Source organism: the organism of the source record quoted next, unplaced genomic scaffold (assembly GCF_019419815.1).
Source record: "Pyrus x bretschneideri cultivar Hongxiangsu unplaced genomic scaffold, Pyrus_bretschneideri_v1 Contig28, whole genome shotgun sequence".
Classification (NCBI taxonomy): domain Eukaryota; kingdom Viridiplantae; phylum Streptophyta; class Magnoliopsida; order Rosales; family Rosaceae; genus Pyrus; species Pyrus x bretschneideri.
The window spans coordinates 5,439,386-5,465,076 of NW_025999590.1; the positions used below are offsets into that span (position 1 = coordinate 5,439,386).

At 35.3% G+C, this 25,691-nt stretch overlaps 2 protein-coding genes across 2 annotated transcripts; both read left to right on the plus strand.

Annotated features, from left to right (window-relative positions):
- Positions 1-1,308: 1,308 nt before the first annotated feature.
- LOC125479133 (WD repeat-containing protein DWA2) lies at positions 1,309-10,298 on the plus strand (the record flags this gene model as incomplete). The annotated part of the gene is given in 12 exon segments (XM_048588166.1): positions 1,309-1,434; positions 1,527-1,589; positions 1,591-1,660; positions 1,951-2,062; positions 2,511-2,610; positions 8,592-8,719; positions 8,975-9,044; positions 9,492-9,580; positions 9,755-9,796; positions 9,798-9,864; positions 9,866-9,884; positions 9,977-10,298. Coding segments are annotated over 12 exon segments (1,017 nt in total), but the record flags the coding sequence as incomplete, so codon positions are not given.
- Positions 10,299-14,006: 3,708 nt separating this feature from the next.
- Positions 14,007-17,881, plus strand: LOC103927052. The gene is made up of 11 exons (XM_048588556.1): positions 14,007-14,491; positions 14,624-14,715; positions 14,865-15,058; positions 15,407-15,446; positions 15,957-16,038; positions 16,194-16,271; positions 16,379-16,504; positions 16,727-16,848; positions 17,017-17,056; positions 17,145-17,219; positions 17,428-17,881. The coding sequence occupies exons 1-11, from the start codon at positions 14,136-14,138 to the stop codon at positions 17,585-17,587; spliced, it is 1,365 nt and encodes a 454-aa protein (XP_048444513.1). The 5' UTR covers positions 14,007-14,135; the 3' UTR covers positions 17,588-17,881.
- Positions 17,882-25,691: the final 7,810 nt, after the last annotated feature.

Below are 25,691 nucleotides of genomic sequence, written 5' to 3' on the forward strand. Positions count from 1 at the left end.
TAGATGTTGACGATGATGATGGTGCTGGATTGGATCCCGTGGCAATAAGTGGCTTGAGAAATTAGGGGGTGACTTTGCGTTTACTCCTCCCTCTTCACCTCAACACTTTAATCACACCACTTTGATGTTATTCCCATATTTTTCGGTTTCCGCTGCCAACTTTGTTTTGCTTTTGGGTGTTGGATGGGATCGACTGTGGAGAAGGAAGGAAGATGGCAAAGCGTTTTGGTGTGAGGGGACGATATGAGATTCTTAAAATTAGGTTTAAAGGAGGATCATGATATAATGACGTGATATTTTAGGGGCAGAGGAATTTTCCGTTTCGGGAGCCTACGGGCTCTTGTTGACTTACTTGATCCAGCTGTCTGGGTTTGGTTTTTAATTTTCTTGGGTTTGACTCGGTGTCTATTGTTTGGTTGGTAAACTAGCTACATCCTATTGTATCTTCTTGGGCTCTGGACTTGCCTATGCTTGTCTATCTTCGACTTTTCCGGCTTCCATGGGAAAAGGCCAAGGGCAAAGTATAAATAATGCTGGCTTCAATAGGAAAAGGCCAAGGGCAAAGTATTAATAATGCTTGCTTCAATAGGAAGAGTTAGGGTTTGTTTGGAATTGTATTTTAAATAATTAAAAGTGTTTTTGTTAAAAAATATTTTTGAAACTATTTCTTAGTAAAATTGCAAGTGAATTTTGGAAAGACATTTGAAGTGTGTCCTACGAAAAGCACATAACTGTTGCTTTTTGCTGGAAGCACTTCTAGTGCTTTTGGAACTCAATAATATTTTTACTAAAAACACTTTCAGTCGTTGTAAAAGCATTTTCAAGCGAGTTCGTAGTCTAATTTGTTAATTGCATAGACGTGTGAAGTGATAAGTGTGAAAAATAGATAGGGAAGCTTTGCATTCTTTTTTTTATTATTTTTTGTCCCTCTCAATTCTTTTCTTTTTCGGTTCCCATAAATATATTTTCTATAATTAAAGGAAAATAGAATTAAGGGGGAAAAAACAAGAAGAAAACGGTAACGTGTTCAACATTTTTAAGTTGGGCCTCTACGGTTCATTAGCCCAAGAAAATGAAATTTTGGGTGCTGTAACTTGGAAGTGAGGTGAGGACGGGGTTGGGTTGTGCATGCAAGTTGCAACGACGACGGTCGGAGTTTCAGTTTCGAGCAGTGGAGCAGCAAATAGCAATGCAAGGAGGATCATCGGGGATCGGATATGGTCTGAAATACCACGTGAACTCTAGAAATCCCTAATCCCCATTTCCCTTCTTTTACCCTTTTTCCCCCAAATTCATAAACCCTACTGATTCGATTTCGATTCCCATTCGAACAATCGAACAATCGGCCAGGCTAGATGTATATCAGATGTTAAAGCCGACACAGATCATACTAGCTTCATCACCGGCACTCTCAGCCTCAAAGAAGAAAACGAGGTTTGCCTGCCTGCTTTCTTCCCTCTCGTCGAATTCTTTCAAACAAAATCGGTGGATCGGAATAATTGAATTGAAATGTTGAAATTGAGTAGGTGCATTTGATTCGGCTCTCTTCCGATGGAACCGAACTCGTGTGCGAGGGTTTGTTTTCTAACCCCCAACGAGATCTGGGACCTTGCTTCCTGTCCCTTCGACCAACGCATCTTGTCTACTGTTTACTCTACTGGTAATTGCTATTCTGTTTTCTTCTTATTCTGATTATTTCGGATTTCCCCTGATATGATACCTTTGAACCTTTTGAATAATGCTTGGATGACATATTCTCAGTGTTAATTGGATGCTTTTCCTCTTTTATCTTTCCTATTTCTCTTAAGTTTTATGCTAATAATAATGGTAATTATGCATTTTCATCTTTTAGTTTATCTTGCTTCTCTATTTGTATTTTGCTTTCAATTCTCTCCAAGTCCAGTATGTCAGACATTGGCAGTGTTTTTATAAAGTTCAATGTGCTTGAAGGTGAGTCATACGGAGCAGCAATATGGCAGATCCCCGAATTATACGGTGAATTGAATTCCCCTCAGTTGGAAAGAATTACCTCCCTCGACTCACAGGTTGGCAAGATCAAGTGGTCAGTATGTTAAGACTGCTCTGTCTCTCGGCATCATTTAGTTGCCCGATTGTGTTTTATTAATTTTGAATTTATCTTTCATCTTCCCAACCATCTTTTCTTTTCTGTTGTTGTCTTTTTTGGAATGAAATAGAAAGATGTATGCCACCACAGAAAAAGGATCTCTAGAAATATAAATGATTACGTTAGTAGTTAAATTTAAGGAATCATTATGTTATGCTTAGAAGGAAGATGCTCATCTAATGTTCTTGGATCATGTAGGTTTGTGGAGGAGTATTTGGTGTATTCTTGTAACAGGCGTTACTTTGCAATAAATTTCTTGTGGAATATAACTCGAGTTTGTTTCGTGTTATTTGTTTTGAGATGTGGTTTGGTATGAACTTTGTATTATATGTTGGACTCATTGATTCTTTGACTCTCTTATGCAATGTGAATATACATTGAACAGCATTCTTTAGTGGCCATCGGGAAGGCATGATAAGTTGATCAGCATTGATGAAGAAAATTTGTCCTTATGGAGCTTAGATTTGTCCAAAAAAGCTGCTCAGGTAATTTTATGATGAATTTCCTTTAGAAATTTCTCGTCAATCATCTGCCTATGTGATACATGTTTATGGATAAGTAAACCATATTCTCGGTCTCTTTTCAAAATTTAAAATGGAAAACTTTGGTTCCGGTCCCTGGTTGACCAAAATCTTAGACTGAAACTTTATTTATTTGAATACTTTGATTCAAGGACAAAATATAAATTTCAGTATTAATAAATAGTTTTTAAAATGAAAATTAACAATTCCTTCCTAAAATCATGCAAAGTTCAATACCAAATAGGGATTTTCAAAATTTTCCTCAAATTTGAATTATGTGAAATTAGATCAAATTTTTTTATTTATTACAATTTTTTTATTTTTTAATTTGGGTACGTTTACAAAAGGGTACATTTTATTTTAAAATATGGATACATTGTAGTTAAAAAAAATTGGTTGGTTTTACATAAAACAAAGTGGTACCCCCCCTATTTTTTTTAAAATGAAAAGTGGGTACTTTTTTAATTTATTTATTTTTTTATGAAAAGTGGGTACATTTTTTTTTATTTTATGAAAAATGGTACATTTAGGTTCTCATCTCTCATTTTTTTAATTTCATTGTTTGAAACCTTATTCAATTTCAATTTTTGATCAACGTTCTTTGGTTTTTATGCACGTCATTGTTTCAATAATATAATATTTACATGACAAAGAGGATTCTATTAATATGTTTTAAATTTTTTTTCTTTTAAATTAGAGATGTTAAAATCATTTATAGGTGAGGTTTAAACAAAAAACAACAAAATGTCGTTTTGTGAATTTGCGTTATTATCCTTAACTTTTTTGTTGTGATAGAAGACTAAATGGTCTTTTCACCTTCTTTAGGTTGACAAAGAAGGTTGTATTAATATGTAGTTTAGATTTATGACAAATGCATTTTCAATTTGTACTCAAATTTAATTTGCAACCATTTTTTTAGTTTTAGTTTTAGTTTGTACCCATATATTTTTGTGCCTGTATTTTAAAACTTTTATTTGTACCTATATTTTTTTAATCTTTTATTTGTACTTATTTGTACCCATTTTTCATTAAAAATGTATCACTTTGTTATATATACGTAAAATGTAATTGTACCCATTTTCTCAATGTAATCTATTCACTTTTTTATTATTTTTTATTTTTTTATTTATAATTTTATAATTTTATTTATTTATTTATATGCCATATTTTATAATAATTTTTTTATTATTTAAAATGGATCAACAACAACAATAAAATCTTATCCTATTAAATGGGCTTGGCTATATCACCATTACGCTCGGTTCTGTGCTACGTCTTCCGTTAGATTCAAGTATTCAAAATCTTTTCTTAGAGTCTCTTTCCAAGTCTTCCTAGATCTTTTTCTACCCTTTCGACCTTGAACTTTTGTCTCGTAATCGCATCTTTTAATAGGAGTGTCTGTAGGCATTCGTTTCACATATCCAAACCACCTTAACCGATTTTCTCTTATTTTTCCTTCAATCTTGGCTACTCCTACTTAACCCCGGATATCCTCATTCCGTATCCTTTCTCGTGTGCCCACACATCCAACGAAGCATTCTCATCTTCGCTAAACTCATTGTATGTACGTGTTGATGATTCACCGTCCAACATTCTGTGCCATAAAGCATTGTTGGCTTTATTGCCGTCCTGTAGAAATTTTCCTTGAGCTTTAGTGACATACAACGGCTGCACAACACACCTGATGCATTTTTCCACTTCATTCATTCAGCTTGTATTGTATGGTTAAGGTCTTCATCCAACTCTCCATTCTTTTGCTAGATTGATCCTAGGTAGTGAAAGCGATCGCTCTTTGGTACTTCCTAATATATAATCCTCACCCCTAACTCTTCTGAACCTCCGTTCGCACTGAACTTGCACTCAATATACTCTATCATCGACCAACTTAGGTGAAGACCTTTAAATTCCAACACTTCTCTCCAAAGGTTAAGCTTCTCTATTACTCATTCCTAAGTTTCATCTATCAACATTATATCGTCTGCGAAAAGCATACACCAAGGAATATCATCTTGAATATGTTACGTTAACTCATCCATTACCAATGCAAAAAAGGAAAGACTTAAAGATGAACCTTTATGTAACTCTACAGTTATGAGAAAGCTTTTGGTTTGTCATTCATGAGTTCTTACGGCAGTCCTTACTCCATCATACATATCCTTTATAGTTTGGATATATGCTACTCGTACTCCTATCTTCTCTAAATCCCTCTAAAGAATGTCTCTTGGAACCGTATCATATGCTTTTTTCATGATCTATAATGGTTTATGATTAACCCAGATTAGACTTATGATGAGATTCAAGTGACGATTCTTGACTGGAAAGACAAAGTTTTTAGGAACAAAACCGTTTGTATGGTGAAAGTTTTATGGAGAAACCACTTTGTTGAGGAAGTTACTTGGGAGACAGAGGAACGTATGCGAGATCTTTATCCACGTTTATTCTTTGACTGATCTTTAGGAGTGTTGAAATTTTATCTCTTAAAGGGAGTAGATTGTGACGATCCGTCCCTAAATTTTCTATGTAATTTTCTCCCTGAGTGTAAATTGACGTTTATGCCCCTTTTGGCAAAAGTGGAACTTGACGTGCTTGTAGTATTAGAGCGTATATTATGATTACACTCAGTTTTATGTCAGATTTCCTCTGCATCTGCATGAACTCATGTGTTAGCATAAATTGATGGGCACTTGATTTTATTATGCTACTGTTGTGATATTGTGATTTGTCGTATGGATTTATTGTTGATTTACATTGATTTCATACTTATATGTAGTATGATTTTCTGGAAACTATATATGTTTTACGGCGATGGGTTAGTATATTCCGAAAATAAATGTGTTTATAAACCTTTGTTTTTGCCTACTCATCATTCTGTTTTTCGTCCCTCCAGGTCCTAGTTAGTTGATTACTCAATGGCATACGAGGAATATCTGGCGGTTCTGACATACCCTCTAAATAAATGTAGGAGTTTTTCCTGTTGTGTAATAAGCACTTTAACTAGTTTCGACTACACACTTTTATGTCATCTATGCTCTGAACACTTGTGTTTTATGGGTTTTTCCCACTACTGCACACTCGCTACTTTAGTTTAAATAAGTTTTAGATTTGGTTTAAATTTATCCATAATTTTATGCATCACTTTCCTTTTGGTTACGTCACATTCAGGTGATGGCCAGCATGCCTCGATTCCGGTCGGGGTGTGTCAGTTTGGTATCAGAGCATAGGTTTGGCAGTCCTGCATTCCTTGTAGGTGTTATAGGTCCTAATCATTTTTTATCTCTTATGTCAGTATCATGCCACCTCATACAGCGCCACCTGTCCATTATGAAACTAATTTTCTTGATTTTGGGTAACGCATCGCTAGCACCATTCAATTTACACTTCACCCTCCCCAAAGGACTACTTTAGAGACCGTATCCCATCTTCAAATAAATAATTTCTTTGGTAATGAGGAACCCGAGAATTCCGAGGTGGATCAACCATGTTGAAAAGACCTTTCACGTTATGCAGCGATAGGGGAATTTTTCAGCAGAGAGATGGGTCGAGACAGCGACTTGGTTCTTTCGTCTGGGAGCGGAATCATGGTGGATTAGGAGTCACGCCTATTGTCTGTTCAAGATGCCATAAATTGGGATGTTTTTAGGCGCCTGTTTGAGGCTAGATTCACATCTCCGAAATACAAGGATCAGAAGAAAAATGAATTCACAAAGATGAAACAAGGTAAAATGTCAGTCATATAGTACGATTGGAAGTTCATTAACTTATCCTGTTATTGTCCGGAGATCGTTGGGAATCCCAGAGAGATGCTTTGTTATTTTAAGATGGGGACTCGTAAGCGACTGCGTTCTTTGGCGACTTCTACTCCATGCTCTACCTACCAAGAATTATTTGAGGTTCTGCTTCGTGTTGAAGATTCTGAGAATGCTCGTGATGATGACGATGATGAAGAGGCAAGGTTATGGCTGAGAAATCTTTCACAAAGCATCGATAGTAGCTAGCAAGACTAAGAAAACTCCGTACTTCAGTGACAGTTTGAGGTTTCTCCCAATTTTCCACTGCTGCTACTTTCTGAGGATCCACGAGAACACCCTGAGCTGATATCACGTGTCCCAAGAATGACACCTGATCCAGCCAGAACTGACATTTACTAAATTTAGCATACAATTGATTCTCCCTTAACTTCTTCAAAACCACACGTAAATGTCTAACATGGTCAACCTTGCTCTTATAATACACCAAAATGTCATAATTACAAAACTGTCAAGATACGGACGGAATACCCGATTCATTAGGTCGATAAAAGCTGCTGGAGCATTAGTTAACCCGAATGTCATCACAAGAAACTCATAATGATCGCGTTCTCTTTAGCAAGAACCTTTCCATTCTCATCCTTGATGCGCCTCACTTGGTTCAAGTCTCTTGTCTTCTTTTCCCTTGCTCTAGCTAGTTTATAGATATCCAACTCTCATTCTTTGGTATCTAGTTGCTTATACATATCGTCAAAAGTCACTAGCTTCGCTTCTCTTACCGCTTTCTTCGCCTCCTTTTTCGCTATTCTATACCTTTCACCATTTTTGTTATTTAAAATGAACCAATATTTAAACATAAAAATATTCAAAATAAAAAATTGGATCAGTTTTCTCACAATTCTAATTTGAGAAAAAATAAATAAATAAATATCCCTATTTGATATTAATCGTTGCATGATTTAATAATTTTGTTATCAAATTTCTTACATGATATTGAAATTTAACATTTTGTCCTTCAATCAAAGTATTCAAATTAATAAAGTTTCAATCTAAGATTTTAGTCAATCAGGACTGCATCCAAAGTTTCCTTTTAAATATATGAATGGTTACATATAAATAAATTAAGGGTACAAATAAAAGGTTTAAAATTATGGGTACAAATAAAAGATTAAAACAATGATGGGTGTACACAAGGTTCTAAAAGGCGCTAGTCGAGTGGCGGTCAAGGGCCTAGCGCCTAGCGCCTAGGTATCTAGGTGGGGCCTAGGCAATTTTTTTAATTTTAATTAAATTTATTATATAACATATAAATAAATGTTTGCTTATACTTGAAAAAATATATAATTATATTGAGATACATAAATTACAAAATAGATTGACATAGATTATAAAGTATTACAACATATTGAGAACATGGAAGCATATAATGAGTGTTCATCCAAGTATTCGACAAGTCTATGGTAATTTATTGAAAAAATAAAATGCAAAATGAAATGAGTGTTCATTCAAGTATTCAACAAGTTTATGATAATTTATTAAAAAAATAAAATGCAAAATGAAAATTATCTATTTTTTGTCTAAATAAGAGACACGATCTAGTTGGGTGCCTAGGCAGGGCTAGCCGCCTTTTTTAAATTTTCATACATCTAGGGATTATTCGGGGCGGTGGCTAGCCGCCTAGCCTCTAGGTGTGGATTTCTAGAAGAGTGGGTACACATAAATATTTCAAAATATGGGCATAGAAAGAAATTAAATTTATGGGTATAAATTAAAATAAAAAAATTGGTTGCAAATTAAAAAATGGGTACAAATTAAAAATAGATATATTTGGAAATGGTTAAATGATTTTTAATTATAAAATTGAATATGCTGACATGTAATTGAAATAATGGCGTGGATAAAAACCAAAACTTACTTATAAATTTACTCCATTTAAAATTATTTTGGTTTCCCACTTCATCAAAATTTACTTATGCATGAACCAAAGAAGGATAAACTGTTATTGTTGTGAGCAAGGTAGGAAGGAAAAGACAACGAAATTTTCCTCTCACTCTCACTCTCTCACGTATGTTTTGTATTCAGTCTTGTTACCATAATAAAACTTATTGGCCTTTCAAGATCTTAAAAGGCTTAGAAGTCAATGGTATATCACTTTGAATTCCAGACTGATTCTTATTTAGGTTATTTTTCCGAGTCCAGGTACAATCACAGGAGTCAGCTGGTGTGATGCACTACTTGTCTGCTGGTGCATGGGATCCACAGGATATCAATGCTGTTGCAGCGACATGTGAATCATCCATTCAGTTTTGGGATCTACGAACAATGAAGTACGTATTAACACTTGCATTGTTTTTATTCGTTAAACAGGGCCAACATGGATTTTTAAACTTAATTAGTCAAATCCTCATGTGAAGCATATATTAAGTTTTGATAGTTCACATGAAGGGACTGGCTTGTCATTCTACAGATTATATTTATTATCAACCAGGAATGAACAGAGCTATTTTAGGGACTGTTACTTGTTTGAGGTTTTTGTCATCAATATCCTTTCTTGATCAATAATAGTTACCGTTTATCTGCAGGAAGACAAATTCTATTGAGCATGCTCACGTTCGCAATGTTGATTATAACCCCAAGAAGAAACATGTGCTTGTAAGAATGTAGTTTTCTATTCCTCTGAGTGTGCTTGTTTCATTCTCTGTCTATATTTAATTCATTCTCTTCAATTATTCTCTCGAGTCGATTCTGAATTTGAGAACTTGAAAGATGTTCACATAACTTGCATGCTCGACACATTGCACTGATACAGAGACAAGGATTAGTCTATTGTGTTGCATAAAAATCGAGTAACAGTATTCTCATCTCACAAGAAATCTGTCTACTTTCAAAATACATTAGAGCATTTCGCAGAAAAAATGAATAACAGGGTGTACTTATGTCTTCCAAAATACATAATGATTAATTGACAGGGTGTACTTATGTCTTCCAAAATATATAATGATTTTTTTCTTTTTATTTTTCTTTATCATTTCTCAACATGGCAGTTATCACGATCATTTGTTTCTGTTACTATATCACAAATTGTTAACACTTTTACAGATAACTGCAGAAGATGAATCTGGTATACACGTATGGGATCTTAGGAAGCCAAACGTGCCTATCCACAAGCTTCCAGGACACACACAGAGGTAAATATTTTCTGTACTGTTGCATTTCGGTCTCTTCAGCCATGGTTTTGCCTGATGACCTTTTGTGCATCGGTGTATGTTTCAGAATTTTTTGGATGTTCATACTTGTATCAAAGAAGTGCCAATAATTGCAAACTTTAATTGTCTGATCGTTACCTTTTGAAATTTTTTCAGGACATGGGCTGCCCGGTATAACCCTGAGTACGATGGGCTGATGTTGGTTTGTTCTCTCTCTCTCTCTCACTCAAAGGCGGATTGATCCATTGCTTAACTCTTACAGTGACCTATGAAGATAGTATTTATGGTAACTAAGGCAACTCTTGAGGCATATAATTGATTTTTTTTTTTTTATATTTTTTTTATCTTAAACTAAATTAATTTTACTTGAAACTATAGGTCTTGAATGGAGCTCTAGTGAGCCTTGGATCTTTGCATCATTATCCTATGATGGGAGGGAAAGAACCACTAGGGACACCAAGATCTATTTGTTTCAAATCATTCATTTTTTTCTTCCAGTAGAAGCATGAATTTTAGTATAAGTTTTGTTAAATGATGCCAGTTTCATATGCATTTGTAACATGCTTTATCTGCAATTCGCATGTATGCATCAAATGCGTCATCGTCACGCAGGCATGTATTGTCTATGTTTTGAAAGAAGTGTGCGCGCTAACCAGTTAAACTGTGTCTGATAAAGGTGAAATTCTTTCTTTTCCATGAAAAACAGGTAGTTGTAGAATCAGTGAAGCCATTTCTGTCCAAGAAATAAGGTTTGAGAAACTGGTCCCTGTTGTTGTGTTTGGTCTACTTAGTGTGTGTTGTTCTGATTTCGTTTGAAATTCATTCATGTGTTGAGTACAATTCATCTTTCTTAGATTTCGTCTTTGTCAAATAAGCTCATTGTATTTCCCTCCCTCCCCCTTTTAGTTATTTGAATGATTACTTGAATAATGGGTTGCTTAACACGTGCGACTGTTACCAATTTTGATCTTATCATCTCTTGTTTGAAGGATGTGAAGGATATGCACCCTTTTTCCTTAACACTGGAATTTCAAAACTTATACTTGTGCTGCTCTACCAATCTTTTTACATCAACTCTCTCATTGCTTGACGATTCATGCAATGTGAGAGACGCAAGCACAAGAATACATAATAAAATCGAAGACTCTTGAAGGTGGATTTTTGTTTTGGTTTATGAGGTGGTAGTTGTCGACAAAGATGGATTTGTTGCCTCCCCAACTTTCGTGATCAAGTGACGACGTTAACCTTATCCAATCCAGATTCCAGACGCGCCAAAAGAAATGTGCTTGGTTTCCTCGTCCTCCAACAGCACAGGAGACATCCAAGTGGTCCCACATGTTGTATCAGCCAGACACATGGCCATCATTACACCATGACTCTCTCTCGTGCCACCTCCTGCTTTACACGTACGATACCTTATCCTTCTTTCTGTCAAATGCAAGATCGTTTATCCACAAGCATTTCTAAGCTCATGGTCAACAGGTGCTCCGGCCATGTCATCAAGCTGCCAAGGACTGACACGTGGCGGAGCCAATTGGCTAGACGCGTGTCAAGCAACCTGATAAGGGTTTATGGAATTCGGAAGCCCTCTGCCTATTGGAAGGATAAGGATTGTCTGTCGTCCCACTTCCAGTGTTCTTCCGTGCCCTCTGTTTGTATGGTTACAGTTAACCTACGTTAACATTTTATATTACTATTCAATTTTGTTTTATTATATCTATAAAAAAAACAATATAAAATGTTGACGTAGCTTAACCGTGGTCACACAAAACAGAAAAGAACGGAAGAGCACCAGAAGTGGAAGGGCAGACAATCCTTGTTCCTATTGGAATGGGTGGTTGTTTTATTTTCTACCTATATTTTAACAAAAATATTAGTGAAAATCTTTTTTAGAAAAAGACTTTTAGACCCCTACCCCTTTTCTCTTCCCTACCGTCTCTCTCTTCTACCCCCATTTCTCTTGCCTCGTGCTTCTCTGTCTTCTATTTCTTCTCTCTCGGCTTCTCCACCGACCGCCACGGCTGGAAGCTGCGGTTGGTCCACAAGCTCATGCCCATTAGAAGCCGCCAAGAAGCATTGCTGGATTGGAAGTGCCGGGAGCTTATAGTTTGGAAGAAAAGGTTTGGTGTTGTGCTTGATGTGGCTCTTGGGCTCGAGTATTTGCACCATGTTTGTGACTCACCGGTGATTCACGGTGATGCGAAGCCCTCGCAATGTGTTGCTGGACTAGGATTCCCAATGCCAAGATTGGAGATTTTGGATTGGCGAGGTTGAAAACAGAGGTGGATGGTCAGGGTGAGCACGGTGGAGTTTTGGTGGAGGAAGGGCAAGAGGAGGAGGAGGATGAGAAAGAGAGCGGGAAAGGGAAAGCGGGATGGGGATGATAATGGGTTGATTTTGGAGGAGAGTGAGTTTGAATGTTGTGACTGGCGGGCTTGAAGAGGGTCGGTCGCCCGAGTGTTGTGTGGTGAGGATTGGGGATTCCGTACGACATGGCCGGAACGGGGTTTTATTAAGTGGAGTATTGAAGGTAACTTTCGGAATAATAGTAAATGGGGAAAATATAATGTGGATAGAAAATAGTACAATGGTGTGAGCACTGTTATTTTTTTGTGGTTTCAAAGTGGATAAAGTATTCGGCAATCATATGTTTGAATTTAGCGCAAATTCAAATCAATAGAGTTCTATTTTTTGAAACAGTTGTGGGGGAAGGGGAGAAATTATCCTGTTTTTGAAATACATGGTTTAGGATAAACTAACTCGTAACCTCACATATCTGCATTAAGGGGAGAGTCGACAAAGTCTTGCAATGGACTAACCATAATATTTGGTTCGAATTCGTTATTGATGATAATTGAACTTAAAGATCTCTCACTGTACAAGTGTGGAGTAATACTATTGAACCTTAGTAGTAAGTTACAACTGATCCCTTGATTTTAGTTGAAGTGGTTGGAAAGTAGTAACAAACTTGCATCAAAAGGACGAGATTTGAATTCACCAATGTGACACGTGTTGGGCATTCAAAGTCATGTAAACGATGCATGATGTTGCAAATGTAAAAAAATTAATGTATGTAAGTTTTTCTCGTTATTTCATTAAAATGCGTATATATAAATATGAAAGGATTCACTTTGAAACTAGTGTTGTGTAGTTAGAATAAATCATCTTCTTATTATTCTTGTTATTTTATAAGAATGAGGAAGGAACATAGGGTTTAGGATTGAACACAGCTTTCTGAACCGAAGCAATCGAATGAACAAGTAGCTACTTAATTTGTTATATGAATTTTGGCTAGAGTAAGAGTCAAGACTTGTGGAAGAGAGCACGTGTAAGCGGTAGAGAGAGCCATGGTGGAGAGAAACACAAAACAGAAGAAAGAATGGATGTGGGGTCGAGTCTGCTCACGTGTAACGGTGGTAAGATAAAATCGCGGGATTGGATACGGAAGGCACGGCCGATTGCGTTGCACTCGCAGCCACCAACCCATCTCCCTCACTCGAGTCTGTTTTGCTCGGATTTGGATCCTCTCTTGAGCTAATGGAGAGGATCTCCCTCATCAATCATCCATGGTCGTTGAATTTTTATCCAACTGTTACAATTGTTATAACTTTAAAAGAATTCCTCTGTTTGTAGTTGTTGGATAAAAATCCAATGACCAAGGATGATTGATGAGGAGGATCCTCTCCATTAGCTCAGGGAATGATCCAAATCCGTTTTGCTCACCCTTAACTTAAGGTGACTGTTACCCTTTCTAGAATCTCGCCACGTCTCTTTAAAGGATGGGATATCTATGAAGGAATAAAATGATCGGCCCTGTTTTTAATTAATTCAATTGTTTATTTTTTTTATATTTTAAATTTAATTAAATATACAGATAACCATGAGGCCAAATTTTAATCGCCCTAATCTCTAATTTCTCCAATTTCTGAGTCTATCCTTCAATTTCCTGTATAACACAGTCACACCCACCACATCATTACCATTTCCCTCCACCGTCTCTCTTTCTGTCACATCCAGGAGGAGGAGGAGGAGAAATTGAAAAAGGTGGAGAGGTTGGTTTACAAAAGACGAGAGGAGGCGAGGCCTCCCGAGTCCCCAGTCGCTCCATCCTTCCTTCCTTCCTTCCTTCCTTGGTTGTTCATCTTCTTCTGGCCAGTGGCCACAGCCCACCTCATTCAATCAGTCAATTTTCAAATGTCGCTAAAACAAAGATTCGCTCGAAATTCTCTGCTTTTTGCTCTCATTGCCCTCCCTCCCCCTAACCTTCTCCCCTTCCCTTATTTCTTTCTTTATAAATTGAACTACTAACCACATTACTTCTCCCACCTCATCAATTAATTAATTTCCCCCAAACCCAAACCCAAAACCAAAACTCAACCCAAACGCAAAACCCAAACCCAAACTCAGGGAGAGAGAGAGACTACTTAGTCAGTCTCCCACTCTTACTCCTACTGTGAGGACTCCCTCCCAACCCTCTCAGTGTCAGTCCACGTTTCCTCCGCTTGGGATTCATTGGGATGGCTTTTTTGTAAACGCAATGGTGGCCACTTCCAGAGGCTTCGCTTCTCCGCCTGATTTCAAGCTCACCCGTCTCGGCCTCGCTTTCCATCCACATCCCCAACCCCATCCTTCTACTGCTACTAATGCCGGCCGCCCGTGGGATCTCAGGAAGCGCAGGAGGAGACTCTCCCTTCCCAGGGCTGACCCACCCGTAGTCACTCTAATCACTTGCTGCTGCTCCGACTCCGTTGTTCCGATTCTCTCCGGAAAGACCGTCGACAAGGCGGACGACCGGCGCTTCGATTCCAAGAAAAGGGCTCACAGAGCTGCTGGAGTCCAAGCCTCCGCCGCATTACCCTTCTTCGCTTCGTCTTCCTCTTCTTCTCCTGCTCAGTACGTTACATTTTCAATTTCATTTCAATTTATGAGGGAATTTACTTCAATTCCATTCTGTTTGTTCAAGTATTGTTTTTGGCTTTTGGTGTTTATAATTAATTCACTCTACTCCACTGTATATTGCTGCAGATCTCGCTTCCTGTCCAAACAAGAGAAACACTACCCTCGCTGTACCCCAAGAAACTCCGGCCCGCAATCTCGTGACAGTCCTCCGAAAAGAGGTAATTCAATCAATCAATCAATCAATCATTCACCACTTGCTAATATACCATCATTGTGCTTCATGGATGGTTTCGGTAGATAATTACTAAGATATTTGATTGATCATTGTTCTTGTTGTGATTATTGTGGTGTTTGATATGTTTTATAGATACTGGCATTGCCAATGAGAAGGAGTGGGGCATCAGCTTGTTAAACGAAAATGTAAACGAGTCTGGCACCAATGAAGATGGCAGCACTTGGTATCGCGAAAGTGGCGAGGACCTTGGCAACAATGGCTACAGATGTAGGTGGACAAGGATGGGTGGTACCTCCCACGACGCTTCTTCACAATGGAAAGAAACTGTATAATATCATAATTTATCATAATTATTTTGCTTTTTTAACTTTGTTAGCTCTGCCATATATGACTTGACGAACCTTCTTGACTATCCTTCACTTTATTAGGCATCTCCGTCATTTTGTTTACAGTAATAGTTATCACTGAATTCTAAGATTGTATTATCAAGGCGCCTTATATTTCATGCTCGAAAGCCCTAAAAAAGTAGAGGGGGACTTGGACATCCTGCTACCTGTAAACTAACGTCATATTCATATTCTAAGTCCCTTGCTGCCTTGACTTTGTCTTTATAACCCCATTGAGAATCATCCCAGGTGGATGCATTTAATTGGATTTATTGATCTTATTGACAGTGGTGGGAGAAAAGTGACTGGACCGGATACAAAGAGCTAGGTATACTTCTTCCTTGTCTTCATCTTCAACTGCTAGCTATCATTAACCATGTCCATCACTATAAAATTTCAATGAATGAGATATCTTAGGTTCTTCATTGTCCTGAATAAACCACAAACTTCAGAGTGGTTTGATATAAACAAAACAACACATTCATTTTTCTAGACGGGAAAAATGTTTTTGCTGCAATATAAAACATATATGGTCCTCTTAAAGTAAATTTGTAGGCACTGTCTTCGTAGGTCCAGTATCATCCTTGTTTCTGGAAATTTTTGAACTCAACACTTCACACTGCTGTGGAAAACTAGCACATATATCTAAGGGCATTGAACGACAATCATTCACTACAGACTTGATTAATTAATCAATTTCTGCTTTTTTTTCTTTCTGAAGACACTGTTCTGTCCTGTATACGTTTACAGTAACTCGTCTTTCAGCTAATTTCATTACTATATCATGGGCATGGGTACATATAGGCATGCATAATTCCCATCTGTTATCTTTTCATAGGTGTGGAGAAATCTGGTAGAAATGCTGAAGGGGATTCATGGTGGGAAACTTGGCAAGAAGTTCTTCATCAAGATGAATGGAGGTCTTTATTTTAGCTCTATTTCATTAAGTTTTAGAGAATTACTTTTAACTTACTAAGTGAGCGGTAGTTATAGAAATTTTTTTAATTTATATTTCTTGACCTCCTCTTGTTTCATTCTCCCAATATAAATTAATGTTGCAACTTTGAAAGCACAGTAATGTAGCAAGAATTGAGAGAAGTGCACAGAAACAAGCAAAATCAGGCACTGAAAATGCGGGATGGTATGAGAAATGGTAAGCTAAAGTACGGTTTGCTGCTAATTCATTTTTCAGTCACATTATAATGCATTGATGAATTAGATAAAACATATGGACGATTTTACTTAATATTTTGGATGCAGGTGGGAGAAATATGATGCTAAAGGCTGGACCGAGAAAGGAGCACACAAATATGGTAGACTTAATGAGCAGTCCTGGTGGGAGAAGTGGGGAGAGCATTATGATGGAAGGGGATCTGTTCTCAAATGGTTTTTTTTTCTAATTATCTTCTCTAACTGACTTGATTTAATTCTTCATCTGTTCATATTAAAACAAAAAACCCTTCATTGTTCCTCCTTCCTCTTAAATTCAGAAATTCGTTTGTCATCTGGTATCATCATTTGACCATTTACAATGAAAAGTATGAAGCACAATATAGGCAGCTAAAAAATATCTAGTCATTGATATATGCTGGATGCTATAATTTTCAGGACTGATAAATGGGCTGAGACTGAACTTGGAACCAAATGGGGAGACAAGTGGGAAGAGAAGTTCTTTGCTGGAATAGGTTCACGACAAGGGGAGACATGGCATGTATCGCCAAGCGGTGAACGTATGTGGAAGGACCTTGAACTATGATTAACACAAAATTTGTTTGCCCCTTAATTGTTTCCTTTTACTATATAGTCTTGAATCCGTTCCAATTATTCAGATCTTCATGTTCATTTAACTTTCAATAATGTAATCTGAGGCAACTCTGTTTTTGTTCTCTAATGTCTAGGTTGGTCAAGGACATGGGGAGAAGAGCACTTTGGAAATGGGTACGGAAAAGGGATAAGCTTGCTGAACTGCATTGTCATCTATTGTTTTGGTTTTTCTTTGACAAGTTGACTTGCTTTCTCTTTGCAGTAAGGTGCACAAATATGGGAAAAGCACGACTGGGGAAAGCTGGGATATTGTTGTGGACGAGGAGACCTATTATGAGTAATAGTTTCTCACTCTCTCTGTTTCTCTCTCTGTCTCCAACTCACTCTCCACACACACTTCGTGCTGGAGGTGGTTCTGTTTGCATATAGTATACTGAAGCGGTCAAAAGGATTCTAGGGAATCAAATATATGTATAATTTAGATTATATCTTCTGTTATTGCTTTTACTGTAAAACTAATTTTGATTTTTCAATCTTTGATGAAGGGCTGAGCCGCATTACGGATGGGCAGATGTTGTTGGTGACTCTAGCCAATTGCTGTCAATTAAACCTCGAGAAAGGCCACCTGGTGTCTACCCTGCCCTTGATTTTGGATCATTGTCGCCTCCGGTTGATGAACCGCCAGATGAATTTTCTCCACAATGAAAGGTGACCAAACTTAGGTGGTCCAGTTTAGAATGTGGATCGAAGTCCAATTATATTGGCTGAAACTCGTCTTTTGTAACGGACATTTTAGTCTTCATTTTATTCATTCTTTCAGTCGCCACTACGTTTAGTTTTGAGTTTTTAGTTAGGCTGAATGCTGCTATATTTTTTCGCATTATTTTTTTGGAGAGTTGCATTCTACTTCTTCCACACCCGACGGAGATTTCTGGTATCTATATGTTCTTGCTTGTATGACCAAAATACGTTTTCACAATTTTGATTCGGTTTTTTCAACTTTTGCAAAAATCATTACAAGGTCTTATTCGGTGCTGTTTTCTAGGACGTTATCCGTCGGGAGATTTCAATGACCCCCGGAAAAAGTTTTGATGAATTTTCTAAATCACAAAATAGAATAATAGATAGGAAAATACTAGCATGGTCCTAGAATGGTCCTGGCATCCGTATCGTCTTTCAAAGGTCTTTTTAGGAAAAACGTACTAATTTTTACAAGCTTAGGGTGTGCGGAGAAAATTAAATTGAATTCTCAAAAGTCTTTTTAGAAATTGGCAAAACCGTTAGCTACTTATAGCTCACAAATTTTTGTAAAAATCGATCGACTTAAATAGTGTACTAAATGTACATTTGTTGGTCAATAAATCACAATTCTGCTTCCAAATGCCTTATAAAATTTTCCTCAATGCTCACAGAAAAAAATTCGTGAAAATAAAAAATTTGCATTTTTGACAAAAATCGTGGTTTTTAGTCGGTTTTTACAAATTCGTACATAATTCGTCGTTCAGACTATTTGTTTTCATACTCGCCTCACCGTGAAATTTAAAAATTAAATTAATACTTTCCGTTAATATTCTTGAGGGTGGAACCCTATTTTAATAATATTTATTGCCTCACTACTATATTTTTCACTATTCTTTTAGCTTTCAACTTAAATCGTTTACTAAATATACATTTGTTGATCAATAAATTAGATATCTGCTTCAAAATGCCTTATAAAATATTCCTTAATGCTCACAGAAAATATTTTGTGAAATTTTTTTTTTGCATTTTTGACAAAAAAACGTGGGTTAACACCCACGGTTTTTAGTTAGTTTTTACAAAGTCGTATATAAATCGTCGTTCAAACAATTTATTTTCACATTCACCTCACCATGAAGTTTGAAAAGTGAAGTAATACTTTCCGTTAATATTCTAGAGGGTGGAACCCAATTTTAACAATGTATTGGGCTTCAGTATTATATGTTTCACTTATTTTTTAGTTTTCAACTTAAATAGTCTACTAAATATACATATGTTGCTCAATAAATCTTAAATCCACTTCCAAATGCCTAATAAATTTTCCTTAATGCTCATGGAAAATATTTCATGAAAACAGAAAATTTGCAATTTTGACAAAAAATAGGGGTTAAAACTCACGGTTTTTAGTTGGTTTTTATAAATTTGTACATAAATCGTCATTCAAACTATTTATTTTCACCCTCGCCTCACCGTGAAGTTTGAAAATTAAAGTAATAGTTTCCATTAATATTCTTAAGGGTGGAACCCCATTTTAACAATGTTTTAAGCCTCACTACTATATTTTTCATTATTTTTTTAGTTCGACTTAAATACTCTACTAAATATACATTTGTTGTTCAATAAATCGTAAATCCGCTTCCAAATGCCTTATAAAATTTTCCTAAATGCTCACGGAAAATATTTCACGAAAATAAAAAAGTTTGCATTTTTGAAAAAAAAAAACGTGTGTCACGGTTTTTAGTCGGTTTTTACAAATTCGTACATAAATCGTCGTTCAAACAAGTTACTTTCAGATTCGCTTCAATGTGAAGTTAGAAAATTAAAGTAATACTTTCCGTTAATATTCTTGAGAGTGGAACCCTATTTTAACAATGTTTTAGGCCTCACTACTATAATCATAAAACCACTTCCAAACACCTTATAAAGTTTTCCTTAAAACTCGTGAAAAATATTTCACAAAAATAAAAAATTTCATTTTTGACCAAAAAAACGTGGGTTAACACTCACTGCTTTAAGTCGGCTTTGTAAATTTGTACATAAATCACCGTTCAATCTATTTATTTTCACCTTCGCCTCAATGTGAAGTTTTGAAAATTAAGGTGAGACTTTCCATTGAGATTCTTGAGGGTGGAACCCCATTTGACAATGTTTTGGTCCTCATTATTGTATTTTTCACGTATTTTTTTTTCTTCAATTTTTGGCTTAAATATTCCACTAAACATACATTTGTTGCTCAATAAATCATAAAACTGATTCCAAACACCTTATAAAGTTTTCCTTAATGTTCGCGAAAAATATTTCGCAAAAGTAAAATTTTTCATTTTTGACCAAAAAAACGTGGGTGTTACACAACTTTTAGTCGGTTTTGCAAATTCGTACATAAATCATCGTTCAATCTATTTATTTTCACATTTGACTCAATGTGAAGTTTTGAAAATTAAGGTGAGACCTTTCATTGAGATTCTTGAGGGTGGAACCCCATTTGACATTGTTTTGGTCCTCACTATTGTATTTTTCACTTATTGTTTCAATTTTCGACTTAAATATTCTACTAAGAATACATTTGTTGCTCAATAAATCATAAAACCACTTCCAAACACATTAAAAAGTTCTCCTTAATGCTCGCAGAAAATATTTACAAAAATAAAAAATTCCATTTTTGACCAAAAAAACGTGGGTTAACTAACACCCACGATTTTTAGTCAGTTTTTACAAAGTCGTATATAAATCATCGTTCAAACAATTTATTTTCACATTCGCCCCATCGTGAAGTTTGAAAACTAAGATAATACTTTCCATTAATATTCTAGAGGGTGGAACCCGATTTTAACAATGTTTTGGGCATCACTACTATATGTTTCACTTATTTTTTCAGTTTTCGACTTACATAGTCTACTAAATATACATATGTTGCTCAATAAATCTTAAATCCACTTCCAAATGACTTATAAATTTTCCTTAATGCTCATGGAAAATATTTCATGAAAACAAAAAATTTGCATTTTTGACAAAAAAAACATGGGTTAAAACTCACGGTTTTTATAAATTCGTACATAAATTGTCGTTCAAACTATTTATTTTCACCCTCGCCTCACCGTGAAGTTTGAAAATTAAAGTAATACTTTCCATTAATATTCTTGAGGATGGAACCCTATTTTAACAATGTTTTAAGCCTCACTACTATATTTTTCATTATTTTTTTTAGTTCAACTTAAATACTCTACTAAATATACATTTGGTGCTCAATAAATCGTAAATTCGCTTCCAAATGCCTTATAAAATTTTCCTTAATGCTCACGGAAAATATTTCACTAAAATAAAAAATTTGCATTTTTGAAAAAAAAAACATGTGTTAACACTCACGGTTTTTAGTTGGTTTGTACAAATTCGTACATAAATCATCGTTCAAACAATTTATTTTCAGATACGCTTCAACATGAAGTTAGAAAATTAAAGTAATACTTTCCATTAATATTCTTGAGGGTGGAACCCTATTTTAACAATGTTTTAGGCCTCACTACTATATTTTTCACTTATTTTTTTAGTTTTCAACTTAAATAGTGTACTAAGTGTACATATGTTGCTCAACAAATCGTAAATCCGCTTCCAAATACCTTATAATTTTTTTCTTAATGCTCACTGAAAATATTTTGCGAAAATAAAAAATTTATGTTTTTGACAAAAAACATAGGTTAACACTCACGGTTTATTGTCAGTTTTTACAAATTTTGTATATAAATCGTCGTTCAAACTATTTATTTTCACCTTCGCCTCACCGTGAACTTTGAAAATTATAGTAATACTTTCCGTTATATTCTTGAGGGTGGAACCCCATTTTAACAATGTTTTGGGCTCCACTACTATATTTTCACTTATTTGTTTGGGTAAATTATACAAAACAACTTCAACTATTGGGCCAATCATAGTTTCATACCGTATCTTTAAAATATTTCAATGTCATACCTTATCTTACGAATTTGTTACAATATCAGAACTCCGTTAGGTTTTCTATTAATCTCTCTAATAAATGCCGATGTGGCTTGAAACGGGCCCCACTTCCTATTCCAACTAGATTAAAAAATTAACTAAATATTAAAAAATTAAAAATCAAATCATTTAAATATTTTATAAAACAAATATGGGACCCACCCTTTATCCTCCTCTCACTTCTTCCCTGCTCTCGTCTTCGCTTAGCCCAACAACAAAACCACCCTACCCAGCCTTCACCTGCCAATCACCACTCTTTCTTAGTGTACCACCCAGCTCAAACTCGTACCTCCAATCCCAAATGGTTTTATCCATCGTCCCCGCCTCCCAGACCCCAAACCCAATCGTCCTAGCCTCCTCTCCCAAACCCCAAACCCAATCGTCTCGGCCTCCTCTCCCAAACCCCAAATCAAAACCCAGAAAACCTAATCGAACCCGATATCCTTCGTCCCCAAAACCTAAGCATAGCTGCCTCCTGCCCCTTGAGCCAAGACCCACAAACACTTGAGTAAAGCCCGAAGCTTTCTTCAAAGCAGGAGAATTTGAAATTTAGGACAGGAGGTGAGGCGGAGACTGGGATCGTGGACGACTGCAGTGGTGGTGGAGACTGAGGCCATGGGAGACGGCAGTGGTGGTGTTGTGGACATTGCTATGAGGATGATTAGTGCTAAGAAATTGAAATTTAGGGTTTGGGTGGAATTGGGGTATTTTGTTTGAAATTGGTTACAAGGATTAATTTGGTGAGGGTGATGGGTGTGTAGGAAGAGGGGGAGGGGGATGAGCACCATGGGAGGAAGGTGAAGATGGAGGAAGAGAGGGTAACGGTGGGGTTTTGGTTTTGGTGGTAAGGAAGGTTAGGGGGAATCGGGTGGATAAGGAAGAAGGGGTGGTGGGTTTATAGGGGTGGGTCCCCCATTTAAAAAAAATATTAAATGATTTTGTTAGTTTTTAATATTTAATTAATTTTTTAATAGGGAGTGGGCCCCGCCTCAAGCCATGTCAACATTTAACTGAGGAATTGATAGACAAACTGACGGAAGGTATGACATTGCAACAAATTAGAAGATTAGGTATGACATTGAAATATTTTAAAGATGGGGTATGGAACTGTGATTGGCTCAATAGTTGAGGTAATTTTGTGTAATTTGCCATATTTTTTTTTTTGTTTTCAACTTAAATAGTCTACTAAATATACATATGTTGCTCAATAAATTGTAAATCCGCTTCCAAATGCTTTATAAATTTTCCTTAATGCTCACGAAAAATATTTCGCAAAAATAAAATATTTGCATTTTTGACAAAAAAACGTGGGATAACACTCACGGTTTTAAGTCAGTTTTTACAAATCTGTACATTAATCGTCGTTCAAACTATTTATTTTCACCTTCGCCTCACCATGAAGTTTGAAAATTATAGTAATATTTTTCTTTATATTCTTGAGGGTGGAACCCCATTTTAATAATGTTTTGCGCCTCACTACTATATATTTCCACTTATTTTTTTTAGTTTTCGACTTAAATAACCTACTAAATATACATTTGGTGCTCAATAAATCGTAAATCCGCTTCCAAATGCCTTATAAAAATTTTCTTCATGCTCACGGAAAATATTTCACGAAAATTAAAAACTTGAGGTTTTTTTTTTTTTTTTTTTTAACAAAAAACATGGGTTAACACTCACAGTTTTTAGTCGGTTTTTACAAATTCGTACATAAATCGTCGTTCAAACAATTTATTTTCAAATTCGCCTCAATGTGAAGTTTGAAAATTAAAGTAATACTTTCCATTAATATTCTTGGGGGTGGAACCCAATTTTAATAATATTTTGGCCTCACTACTATATTTTTCACTTATTTTTTTTAGTTTTCGACTTAAATAGTCTACTAAATATACATTTGTTACTCAATAAATTAAAAATCCGCTTTCAAATGCCTTATAAAATATTCCTTAAAGCTCACAAAAAAAAATTTGCGAATTTTTTTTTTTTGCATTTTGACAAAAAACGCGGGTTAAAACTCACGATTTTTAGTCAATTTTTACAAAGTCATATATAAATCGTTGTTCAAACAATTTATTTTCACATTCGCCTCACCGTTAAGTTTAAAAATTAAAGTACTACTTTCCGTTAATATTCTAAAGGGTGGAACCCAATTTTAACAATGTATTGGGCTTCACTACTAAATCTTTCTCTTATTTTTTTAGTTTTCAAATTAAATAGTCTACTAAATTCGTACAAAAGTTGTCGTTCAAACTATTTATTTTCACCATCGCCTCACCGTGAAGTTTGAAATTAAAGTAATACTTTCCATTAATATTCTTGAGGGTGGAACCCTATTTTAACAATGTTTTAAGCCTCACTACTATATTTTTCATTATTTTTTTGGTTCGACTTAAATACTCTACTAAATATACATTTGCTGCTCAATAAATTGTAAACCCGCTTCCACATGCCTTATAAAATTTTCCTTAATTCTCACAGAAAATATTTCACTAAAATAAAATATTTGCATTTAAAAAAAAAAAAAACGTGTGTTAACACTCACGATTTTCACAAATTCATACATAAATCGTCGTTCAAACAATTTATTTTCAGATTCGCTTCAATGTGAAGTTAGAAAATTAAAGTAATACTTTCCGCTAATATTCTTGAGGGTGGAACCCTATTTTAACAATATTTTAGGCCTCACTACTATATTTTTCACTTATTTTTTAAGTTTTCGACTTAAATAGTCTACTAAATGTACAATTGTTGCTCAACAAATCGTAAATCGATTTCCAAATGCCTTATAATTTTTTTCTTAATGCTCACGGAAAATATTTTGTGAAAATAAAAAATTTGCATTTTGACAAAAAAAGTGGGTTAACACTCACGATTTTTACAAATTCGTACATAAAACATCGTTCAAACTCTTTATTTTCACCTTTGCCTCACTGTGAAGTTTGAAAATTATAGTAATACTTTTCGTTAATATAGTTGAGGGTGGACCCTATTTTAACAATGTCTTCGGCCTCACTACTATATTTTTCACTTATTTTATTAGTTTTCGACTTAAATAGTCTACTAAATATACATTTGTTGCTCAATAAATCGTAAATGCGCTGCCAACTGCCTTATAAATTTTCCTTAATACTGACGGAAAATATTTCATGAAAATAAAAAATTTGCATTTTTGACAAAAAAACGTGGGTTAACACTCATGGTTTTTAGTCAATTTCCACAAATTCGTACATAAATCGTCCTTAAAACTATGTATTTTCACCCTTGCCTTACCGTGAAATTTGAAAATTAGTAATACTTTTTGTTATATTCTTGATGGTGGAACCCCATTTTAACAACGTTTTGGGCCTTACTATTATATTTTTCTCTCGTTTTTTTGTTTTCAATTTAAATAGTCTACTCAATATACAGTTGTTGCTCAATAAATCGCAAAACCACTTCCAAATGCCTTATAAATTTTGCTTAATGCTCATAGAAAATATTTTGCGAGAATAAAAAATTTGCATTTTTGATAAAAAAAAACGTGGGATAACACTCACGACCCTATTTTTCACAAATTTTCTTAGTTTTCGATTTAAATATTATACTAAGTATACATTTATTGTTCAAAAAGCTGTAAAACTGCTTCCAAATGCCTTATAAAGATTTCCTGAAAGCTCACGGAAAATATTTCATGAAAATAAAAAATTCGCATTTTTCACCAAAAAAAGGGGTTAGCACTCACGGTTTTTAGTTGGTTTTGCAAATTTGTACATAAATCATAGTTCAATGTAATTATTTCACCTTAGCCTCACTGTGAAATTTTGAAAATTAAAGTTAGACTTTTGTTGATATTATGGAGGATGCAACCCCATTTTAGCAATGTTTTGAGCCTCACAACTGTGTTTTTTGACTTATTTTCTTAGTTTTCATGTTAAATATTATATTTAATATAAATTTATTGCCATAAAAGCTGTAAAAACGCTTCCAAATGCCTTATAAAGTTTTCCTTAGAGCTCACGGAAAATATTTTGAGAAAATAAAAAATTATATTTTTCACCAAAAAGCGTGGGTTAACACTTACGATTTTTAGTCAGTTTTACAAATT

Excerpts from the sequence above, each read along its gene's own strand:
- LOC103927052 (XM_048588556.1), top strand. The coding sequence starts at position 14,136 with ATGGTGGCCACTTCCAGAGGCTTCGCTTCTCCGCCTGATTTCAAGCTC. Across the intron at positions 16,039-16,193 it reads CTTCATCAAGATGAATGGAG|TAATGTAGCAAGAATTGAGA; the intron begins GTCTTTATTTTA and ends TTGAAAGCACAG. Across the intron at positions 16,272-16,378 it reads GCGGGATGGTATGAGAAATG|GTGGGAGAAATATGATGCTA; the intron begins GTAAGCTAAAGT and ends TTTTGGATGCAG.